Below are 11750 nucleotides of genomic sequence, written 5' to 3'. Positions count from 1 at the left end.
GATCATTTTCTTACAAGATAATATATATATATATATATATATATATATACACACACACACATACATGTATATACGCATGCTTATCGTCAAATTTATTAATATCTATATATTATATCAGAGTGCCTGTGGTAAAAGTCGTGAATCGTAGTCCAACTTCATTGCAACATTTTATTGGTGATTTTTTAGTGTCGTTTCTCTCTTCCTCGCTTTCGGTACGCACTCGTTATGAACCTTAAATATTATTTTAAGTTTAAGTGTCTGAGTTTACGCTGACATTCAAGGGCCCTAAGAGGATACGTGATACGTCTTCAGCCCTCTTTTTTTTTGTTGTTCTTGTTCAAACGACTGACCTGTGCAGTTGTTAATATGCTATTATATTTGATCTAAATACTTTACCCTCCATTCTGTTTCATACGGATCAGCTCTTTAAAAGAGTAACTGTTTTTGCGAATTTCGGTTACGTATCGCATACCTGATCTTTCTGTCTATATAACTCCGGTAAATTCTGTACGAATTTCGCAAGTCCGTCCGTACACCGAGTAGTTTCAATCCACGGTTGGTTGCTGTGCTACAGACGCGCCGCCCTGCATGGGTGTCGCAGTGGCACGCGCCACGCGGAGGCATTTTCTTGTCCCTTTTTCCCCCGTACCTTTCTTTCCATGTATACTGGTCTGCCTGCTTGTCGCCGTGGTTATTAAAGAAGCGTTCTATCATGAGGCAAGCGACCCCATGAAATCAACTGGGAGAACCCTGCATTCAACATAGGCAGCGATGTGTTGGGGTGGGGTGGGGTGCCCTTTGGATAGCAGGGTCTGGGGGTATTACCTGGGGTTTGGGGGGGATCTTTGTTATTATGCTACATTCCTTTTCGTCATACGAAGTATACAGATAAGTAGACATTAAGTTTGAAGCGTTAAGAGCAGATGTAATGCGCAGAGAGCTAAGTGATAAAAAAAAAAAACTGTTAGTGATCGGCGATCTGGGTCCTGCTTTCTGCTTCAACTTTAAGTACTACTGCTGTGGTTGAAACTCGTGACGTAGTCGTCTCCAGTGCTGTGGAAGTGCAGGTAGTTGCTGTGAGGGGCCATATAGGGTATGATATTTCATTGCTTGCCTGTCTTATACTTAGTTTTACTCTACTGGTGTGGTAGTGAATAGAATGCGCGTAGTAACAGCAATGGTGACGTTAGTTTCATCTCTGGAGGGTGGCCGCTTGTTCACTTCAGAAATCATTCTATAAACACATACGTATAACATCTCTCTCTGTTTTGGAAGCAATTGTAATCACGAGCTTGGTACTCGCAAAGTATGTGATACTGAATAACTGGAGTATATGTGTGTGTGTGTTTATGTAGAAATCTGCAGTGTTCTATTGTATATTGATATTTCAAATTAACTTGCATTTTAACTAGTGACCAAGATTGTTTGAAGGTTTATCACAGAATATGGAATCTGTAAGTGTGAAAAGGCAGCCAAGAAAGTGAATGCTTAATAACTGGTGAGTGGACTTGTTGGTTATATGTAATTAATCAGCAGAGAGAGAGAGAGCATTGTATAGTTCCGTGAGCTTAATTAATCTAGCGGTATGAATGGGTTTTTCTAATTAAAACACTCAATAGGAGTGAATACTGTACATACAGGATCAGTAAAAAAAAAGGCTGGATGGTTAGATATAGTGGATTAATAAAGAGGATTGAGTACCAATGTTTTGAAGTTGAATCAAGACATTTGAATGGTTAAATGGACAGGAATCAATAGGAATGATCAGTTGGAAGTACAAGGTTAGTCAAAAGCATCAAGCAGCTAGAAATACAGTTTGTAGCTAATCAAAACAACTTGTTTATGAATACAAGGTCAAAAGCATCAAGTGGTCAGAAATGCATAATCTAATCAAGGACGTCAACCATTTAGAAGTACAGGGTCAGTCAAGACCAGTAAGTGGTTAGAAGTACATAAGTAATTAGGAACATCATTGGTTAGAAGTAGGTTAACTAGTAGTTGGCTCAGAGTTAATGAAGAGTGCAGACTAGGAAGAAGTATAGGGTCAGTTAAGGTCAGGTGATTAAAAATAAGGGTCAATCAAGTTGATCAACTGTACAGAAGTAGAATCAACTGATTCCAAGTAAAAAGCCAATCAACAGAATCTAGATGTCAAAAGTAAAGTTCAGTCAAGAGGTTGGATATTTAGATGGAGATGGTCTGGATCAACTCACTTTTATAAGTATGGTCAATCATGGGGTGGGGGCTTAAGTGACTCAGTTTATTAATTTAAAGGGTATTGAATGGCTCAAAATAAAAATGAGGTTGAGTGTGTCAGTGTACAGGGTTAGCCAAGAGATTGAGTGCTTTGATGTACACAGTTGAATCAAACTTCATTGTCTAGATGTATGATGTGTTTGAAAATTTAAATGTACAGAATCAGTTAGGAAATTCAACAGTTTAGGTACTGAATCAATCAAAAGGTTTGAGTGTTTCTTCATACAGGGCTACTCCATAAAAATGGATGGTTCAATAACCATTAAGGGATTCAGTAGTTTAGGTACTGAATCAATCAACAGGGTTGACTGTTTCTCTGTATAGGATTACTCCATAAAAATGAATGGTTCACCAACCATTAAGGGATTCAGTAGTTTAGGTACTGAATCAATCAAGAGGTTTGAGTGTTTCTTCATACAGGACTACTCCATAAAAATGGATGGTTCAACAACCATTAAGGGATTCAGTAGTTTAGGTACTGAATCAATCAAGAGGTTTGAGTGTTTCTTTGTACAGGGTTACTCCATAAAAATGAATGGTTCAACCACCATTAAGGGATTCAGTAGTTTGATACAAAATTTCAATACATAGATTAGTCAGGGTTTGAGTGGTTTACAGTAAGTTATTGATCAGGTGCTCTAAAATATCAGTCAGAGCAAGCTCACACTGCTTTACATTTTATCGAAATGATGCAGACAATTTGTGTAAATGTTGTTGCTTGAGATGTTTCTTCTTTTCCCAATTTAAATTTAAGTTAGACTGAGGTTTATTTGTTTTAAATTTAATACTTTATGCAAGTAAGTTTACTTTTTTTTGCTTTCTAAATGTATTGTTAGAATAAAGAACATTCAAAAAGTAAATTTTTTGATCTAATAATAATTATAAATATGTTTTATGTACAATGAAAACAGCTAATCATGTATAAACTAGACAAGAGACTGGTATTTGTGTTTTGCTTTTTGCCTGGTTTGAATGTAATCAAAAGATTTTTTCAAGAAGAACAGAGGATAATTTAAAATGTTTTACATCCAGCTAGTTTTTTTTTTTTTCCTTTTTCTTTTAGTTATTTATTTTGTATGGCAACTTGGTTATCAAAATGATTGAAAAAAATAGAGCAACTAATTATAATTAATTACTAGGGTGGAAAACTCGTGCTTCCTTTATGAAACATTTTTCAGTTGTGGTATTTTATATTTGAATGCACAAAGTTGATAAAATGTAAAGGCAGTACTGTGTGTTTAAAGTAATTAAAACAGTTAAGTGACCTGCCTAGACTACTAATGTATGAGGCTAGATAGGTAAAGTACTGAACAAATCTTATGGCCACATGAGGCATTTCAATGACTGTGAGGTTAAACCTATTCCACAACATGTGATCAAAAAGGACAAACTGATTGACGTATTTGGGAAGAGACACCAGATCTAGTGACCTTTCAAAACATAAAATATTGGTATTGGGGGCAAGTATTAAAACTCAATAGGGTGATGGTATTGGTACTCTAAGTGTCCATAAAGAAGTTCACACATAAAACCTTAACACACAAACACTGCAGTCTGAAATGGGACTCCAAGGGATGACAGATTCATTACTCAAATACTTATCCTGCAATGGATAGTAATATTTATACCCACCCCTCCCTTATACATATAGTGATGTTTTTCATAATTCCATACTCCTAATTTCATTTTTTCATGGTTTAAAGAAGTTTAAAAACATTCCCACATACAAATGTTGATTTCGTCCATACTTTCTTACTCATAATTTTGTTTTTGCATAGTTTAATGAAGTTTAAAAACACTTCATATGCACGTGTACATTACTATTTAAATTATATAAATACTTGTCATAAGACGTTAGTATTAGGCCTATTATATTTTTAGCACTACATTCTTTACTCAGTCCTTTAGGGTTTTTCAAGAAGAACAAGAGAATATAATAGTATTTCAACCATGCTACGTCTGCTGTATCCATTGCTCATGGCATGTTTTGCTTAATGCAGAGCTCATTGGGTCAGCTGGGACGACAAACACAGTAGTGGTTTTTTGCTTAAAGCAGAGCTCATTGGGTCAACTGGGATGACAAACACAGTAGTTGTTGGAATACCATTTATATAAGATATTTGTTACAATAACAAAATAACAACTGTTATAGTGTAAATGCCTCATCTAAGCTGTTAAAGCATGATCATGCTTTGCCAGCTTAAGAAAAGCATTCACTCCAGATCAACTAATTATTATAGTGTAAATGCCTCATCTAAGCTGTTGAAGCATGATCATGCTTTGCCAGCTTAAGAAAAGCATTCACTCCAGATCAACTAATTATTATAGTGTAAATGCCTCATCTAAGCTGTTGAAGCATGATCATGCTTTGCCAGCTTAAGAAAAGCATTCACTCCAGATCAACTAATTAGTGTCAAGAAAGTATTTGCATGTTGATTTGTCCACAATTTTGATCATAATTTTATTTTGTCAAACAGGAACTCGGTGATATGATGGATAACTTACACAGTTTAGACCCCCGGAAACAGGAACTTTTGGAGGCCAGATTTTTCGGAGGAAGGGTAAAATGAAATTATGTTGTTATGTTAAAATAAGTGGTGTGAGGTAATATTAAAAGTAAAAGTATATATCTCTATTATTTACTATTGACTTTCTTCAGTCAAGTAAAAACATGACTGGCAACTGAAATCCTTGAAAAACTCATTTTGTTAAGAGGTGTTTAATTTGATTAAGTTTAATTCTTTCATTCTTAAGAGTTCCTCTTGGGCATGTAAAATTTTCAAAGGGCCCAGCTGGTTATGAAAGGCTTATGTTTCACAGTATGCATTCAGGAAACAGCACAGTTTTTGATATTACTCATAAACTATAAATTTATTTATGGAAATGTAAATAATTTTTTTATTAATTTTCTTGTTGAAACAGATGACTTGTTGCACTGTTTTTGTAAACATTTTTGGATGTTACTGTGTATTTGTGAGACTTATCCTTGTGTCATGAGTTGTAAAAAAATATTGCTAGTTTTTAAAATAAAACCATTTTGCATTTCATTTTAGTAGAAATTATAGAATCACAAGATGGCACTATCAAAGAAGCAGTCCATAAAGATATAAGGATTATATAGGAAAGTGAAGAATTGCCTTAAGAGAACACTAAATAGTCTTACAATTTTATCATGTCAAGATAAAAGGTTTTATTCACAGTGAAAAAGTCATGGAAATTAAGATGACGAGATCATTATTTAGAATAAAAGAAAAGAGATTTTTCCAAGACTTCACTCATTTTGCAGTTGTGAAAAGTATAAGATGTCCCAGATGTCTGGGCCCATATGGAAAAATACCCAACATATTCTTAATTTATTTATTATTAAAATTGGATGCCATTAACAGCCATACACATATCAATTCTTGGTAAACTATGCCATCAGGGTTTTGTTTCTTCCTGAAATATGTACAGCTTACATTATAAATGTGTTTGTTTAACTTTAAGAATAGAATGTCTATTTTCCCTTTGGGTCCAGACTTCTGGTACACCCTGTATATCAGTTGGAGAAAGCTTTTACAAAAGAATATGTTTGGTGATACATAGAAATTGCTTGTTAAGTTGGATGAAAAACGATTACTCTAAATTGATATTTCATACATTTTAAACAATATTTTAATGTTAAAACTCGATTGAAAGCTCTAGTTCAAGTTGAGATGTTTACAACTTCCAACTATCACTTTCAAGTGCCTGTCCATATTTATATACCACAGTAAAGCCATCTCCATAGGATTTCTTAATACAAAGCAGCAAGTAAGGGTTCATATACTTATGCATGGAGCTGCTATTCCATGTCACAATGGGTTAGTTTAAAAATATTTTTTTAGATGGTTTCAGCACACACAACTGGGTTATTCTAGGCTTATACTTTGCTACCGTGGTATTATTAATATTCATTGGGCTTTACAACTACAAAATGGCAGTATGTAAGAAGTATACAGTATCTCAACTGACAGAATAGCTAAAGAAATGAGGAGCAAAATTAAGTATATGAAAAAATGAACTTTTTAAGTCTGTAGGATTAATTTATGTTTTTCTACAAAGCAAGACAGATCATGGTAGATTAGATATTGTGAACCATGTATGATACTGTATTAAGTGATTTAACAATGTTATTTGAAAACTGCCAAATTACATACTACAAGCTGAGGTACCCGTTCTTTGTCTGGGTTATGAACTTAAAAAGAAATGTGTTGGTTGATGCTATGGTAAAGAACACAAAATCTTAGCTTTCACACATTTTATTTATAACATAACATATTATTACAGTATTCATTATTGCCTCACCAAAAGTTTTGTATAACTCAATATTTATATATTTGAAACATGGTATAGACTGTGCATTGGTCAGGGGGGGTGACTTTGTAGGAACTAGTGGCAGTATAGGTGCTTTTTGTTACCTGCTTTCAACGTGTACCTCCTAATGTACTTCTGCAGTGTTTCACGTGATTAACTAATTGACAGTCATTTGCCACAGAAGTGTCTTAAGGGTTGAAGGTGAAAGGTCATGGGTCAAAATAGGAAGTGGGTATAACTCAAGAAATGGCTTTTCATATCAACATTATGGTGGCTGTTGGAGTAGAAACTTCAGCTGAGTTTATGTGTTATTGCAATAGTGGTGGCCATATTTTCATTGCATTCCACTGTAGAGAGTGCTAGTGCACTCCCTGAGATATGTAAGACATTTGTGACTTAATTTTTTGAAGTGGAATCATTATTATAAATATGATTAAAATACTTGAAAATTAATCTATTTGTTGGATCTGTTGAAGAATAGTTATACATCAGTAGACTGGTATACTCATCAAAGGGAATCATCTATAGAGAAAGTATGTCAGTAGACTTGTTGTTAATTAGAAATTGAACAGGTAAATTTGTGAACATTTTTACATTTATTCTGTCCCATGTACACGAATAGTAATAATACTAATATTAGTGTAATACTTTATTTAGAAAATATTACACCAATATTAGTTCCAAATATAGAATAATGTGTTTTTTTTTTTTCAAAATGTGCAATATGTATGATTTAAAGTAGGGTATAATTCTGTTAGTTAGATTTAAATTGACACTGTAGAGAACCTTACAGATATTTATTTTATGAAGTTGATGAAGAACTAACTTTTTCTGGGCCCTTGTACCCTAGGGATTCACCTTTTCCCAGCTGTCTCTAGATCAGCAGCAGAGGCTAGTCCAAGCTTGTGGCTTCTCAGCAATCCAGAATTCCAACCACTCGCAGGGTTTCAGTGGCTCTCACCCATCACAAGGTGGTAGTGGCAACTCTTCTCAGGCTCAAAATGACAGCTCCAACCTCAGTGCAGCAAGTGGTTCTAGTGATAAAGATATAGATGTAAGAATTAAATCAGTGTTTTTTGAATATATTTGTTACAAAATGATTATAACTTGTATAAAATAGGAAGAAATAGCTCAGGCCACCATACCAAACAAATTGTGTTTGTCTGTTTTTATGAATTTTTTTTCAGTAAAAAACTTAAAAATAATATGCTTATGCTATTTTTTTTTATTTCATCGTTTGTTAATATTCATCATATTTTGAATTAAGTCACCTATTATATTTGTAAATATTGCATGGTCAACTCCAGATAAAAGCAACTTATTTTTCTTATTAAAAGCAGCAGTTGCTGTTGGAATAGTTTTTTTGGATTCCAGATTTGTCAATATGACATAACACATTCTATTTTACTCGCATTTAATACACGCAAGAGACAGTTTTATTTAGAGAGGATACAGTATTTGTGATATGTTTATATTGGCTTTAGTGGGTTTGAAATGTCTATGTACAAATGTTATGCTGTTTACATGCATTATGAAATGCCACACACTGCACATAAAGCTAGAAAACAGCTACCAGAATTTCATAAAAATATGAGTTATATGAAATGAAGTAATTAACAATTAGAGGCACCACTAAATGTAATTGTCAAAAAACATCTTTGACTCCAGCTCTGAATGAAAAAGTAAATAAATATAATAGTGATAGTTGTATTATGATAAATAGTTGATTGAGAAGATTAGAAGTTAACAAAGAAATAACAGGAAAGGGAACAAGCTGAAAAGAGATTGTTTAGTAGAGTAGATTTTGAATATAGCAGAAAAAGAAAATATGGTCATAGAATTTTGTAGTTATTTAGAAGAATTTGATATTGGACATGTAAACGTGCAATGTATGAAAAGAAAGAAGGAAGTAGGAGGGACAATAATAGAAGTGAGGAAAGGTACAAATATATCAGTGGTAGCAAAAGAGAAACATAAAGCAAAGTTTGTACATAGTAGATTGTGGAAGTAGAATAAAGAAACACTTATGGAAACAGTAGTTTTTAATAACACAGATGCAGAGGAATCATTAAAAGACAATAATGGAAGAGCAACCAGGAGAGGAATAGGAAGTAAACCTGTGAATAATAACAGGAGACTTTAATTTGATGGAAAGAGGGGAAGAAGTGTATTATGAGAGGGAAAAGGCAGAATAAAAAAGTTTATAACACACAAGGGAAAAAAAACTTAGAATGCATGAATAAAATGGGTTAGGTATCTTTAATTGGAGTAAAACTGTAGATGAAGGTAGTGAACTGATGTATTGAGGAAGTAGAAGAAATTCAGTGGTTGATTATGCACTTGTAAATCTAGAAGCAAATAGATGGGTAGTATACATGAATTACCAGCATTTGTGTAATATTTAAAATTATAATAAATAATTAAATCGTATTTACACAATTTAAAACTTTGTTCAAGCTGTACGGCTTCCACTTTAAAATGAAACTCTACATGTACAAGTTTTGATGTGATGTAGGGTATCATTTTAAAGTGGAACCCATATGGCTTCAGTAAAGTTTAAAACTGTGTAAATAGGAAACGTTCTTTTTAATTATTTATTATAATTTTAGGTGGGTAATATCTTTCAAAATACAGGAGAGAGTGGAATCTGTCCATTATCTGATGAAGAGAAAAGTGTAATGGTAAAAGAAGGTTTATTCATGTGAAAAAGATGTTAAAATCTATAAACAAAGATTGAAAGTAAATAAAATACAAGAAAATAGGTGTTAATAAAATTTAGTAGCAAGTTAAGCAAGAAATAGAAAAGGTAGCAAATGTGAAACTGGTAAAATTTGTAAGGAAAAAAAAAGCAGAGAAATAAAAAAATCATCTTGGTTGAATGAGGAATGTAAGAAAAAGTTGTTAAGTAGTCCGGTGAGACAAGCTAGAACATGTACAGAAACAAAGAGAGGAAAGAGATATTGAAATGTTGTAAAAAAGAAAAATATGAATACAAAAGAATTTGTGAAAGTAAGAAAGAAAAGTAAAAGATGATGGAGAGAGAGCAAGAATTGAGCAGTTATAAAGATGAAGCAAGATTTGGGAAATATATAAAAGAAGGGATTAACTAAGATAGAAGAATGAGAAGAGTTCTTTATAAGAAAATTGAATGTGTAACAGATAAAGAGAGGAAATAAAGAAAGAAATAACAGGAGGAGGGTCTTTAAAAGGTGTAGAAATAAGTGGGGAAAGATGGATTAAATAAATTATATGACATGGGATTAATGAATTGAAGAGAGGAAAGTCTGCTGGGATTAATGGACTGCATAATAATGTTTCGATGTATGCTCAAGATTGTTTGTTAGGAGAATTAAGAATTGTATTTAATAATATATGGAAAGCGATTCCCCTTAGATTGTAAAAAAAAGGCAGTAATAGTACCAATGTTTAAATCTATGGATTAAGATGAAGTAGGAAATTAAGACAAATATCTTATATTGTATTTAGTGATTTTGGAACGTGGGCAAATTTGCATTGGCAATTACTATTTGAGAAGTTGGGAAAAATGAAGGTTGGAAGAAGAATGCTTCAGACACTGTGAGAAATATACAAAGAAACAGAAACAACACTAAGAGTATAAGGAAAATATACACAATGTTTTTATACAATTGTGGGGGTGAGGCAAGAATGGGTGTTTTAGTCCTTTGTCACTTAATCTGTACATGACAATATTAGATGACCAGATGAGAAAGAATAGTGAAAGATAAACAAAAAATGTTTTTTATTTATTTATGCAGGTGATATGGTTTTGTTGGCAACAGAAGCAGTAAATTTGAAATAAATTATTAGAATTTTGGTAGGACGATGAAGAAGAAATAGGTTGGAATTTAATACAAGTAAATCAGATATTCAGGGTTTTGAAATAGGAGAAAGGAGGTTAATACAAAAGGGAAATACTGATGCAAGAATAAATAGATAGAAATAGGACAGCAGCTTAAATATTTGTGATATTATTTTCAAATTAGTAACAATAGGAAATTACATCTAAAGTATTTGTCGAAGAGAGGTACAATATCAGTCAAATTGGATTTGGGATAGACGAAAGAAAAAAACTTTGACAATTTACATGGTGGAGGTATGCACTCAACTGAGTTCCCCTCTAATTATTATTATTTGATTCAACTTTTATTTAGCATTTTTCATTTTTGTGAGTGTTACGTTTAAGTTCGTTTTATTTCTTATTTTATTCTATAAATTTCTTATATTATTAGATGAACTAAATTTTCGTTTAATTGAAATGTAAAATAAAGATGTTTTCATTCATTCATAGTTAACTAATAAAAAGATCTTACTGTTACATAAAAATAAGCACCTTTTGTGTATATTAAAGCATATGTTTGTAAGTTCTGCCTGTTTGAACATTTTCAAATTAGTCAAAGCAGTAAATATACGAATCTAAAGAGTGCATGTATCCATCTACAAAAAATTCTTGGTATTACTATTTAACTAAAATTTATGCAACTGCTAAGTATGTGCATTGTGCCACATATTGAAGAACTAGTCAAACAGCAGGACATATTCATTACTTCAGAAAGAGGATACATGCTAAGTGGAAATAACTGATTATTCCTATTTGAAGGGGAGTTAAGTGTACATAATAAAGAGAACAGATTGCATAATTGATTTAATGCTTTTATTGTTTGACTTGTCACTATTGGGTTTTTTTACCTCTCTAGATTGGAACATTATCAGAAAGAACAAATATTTTGTGTTGAGAAATAGCAGGAAAACCTATTAAAGGAAAATAGTTAACACTGTATTTTAACATTCAAACATCTGTTGTTGACCTTTGGTTGATATAATGCTTTAGTAGTTTAAGAAAAATTTTAACCTGAACTAAGAAAATTGTAAGTTAATTTTTTTATAATTATCATTATTTTTGTGTTTTAATGGAAATTCCCGTATGTTCATAGGCTCTGACTTTTAAATGGCGTTTGGTTTTTGCCAATATAGGAGGCCTTACAGTCTCCACACGTGTAAAGATAGACAAGCCAAGAACAATAAGGAAAGGGGAGGAGAACTTTATTTAATAGGGAAGAAATTTTTTATGCGTGATGTGGATTTAAAAACTAATCTTAAACCAAACTTCGTTTTCCTTCGAACACATCGCTTGCTAAATT

The 11750-nt window shown here is 32.6% G+C and overlaps 1 protein-coding gene across 1 annotated transcript in view; it reads left to right on the top strand.

The window, feature by feature from the left end:
- Window positions 1-11750, top strand: part of LOC106458612 (serine/threonine-protein kinase tousled-like 2) — a 60672-nt gene that overhangs the window by 12681 nt on the left and 36241 nt on the right. The window contains exons 2-3 of the mRNA XM_022384879.1: window positions 4734-4817; window positions 7442-7645. Of these exons, the coding sequence (XP_022240587.1) occupies window positions 4734-4817; window positions 7442-7645 (288 nt within the window). The remainder of the gene's footprint in view (window positions 1-4733; window positions 4818-7441; window positions 7646-11750) is intronic.

This window comes from Limulus polyphemus, unplaced genomic scaffold, assembly GCF_000517525.1.
Source record: "Limulus polyphemus unplaced genomic scaffold, Limulus_polyphemus-2.1.2 Scaffold493, whole genome shotgun sequence".
Taxonomy (NCBI): domain Eukaryota; kingdom Metazoa; phylum Arthropoda; class Merostomata; order Xiphosura; family Limulidae; genus Limulus; species Limulus polyphemus.
This window is presented reverse-complemented; position numbering and strand designations above follow the sequence as displayed.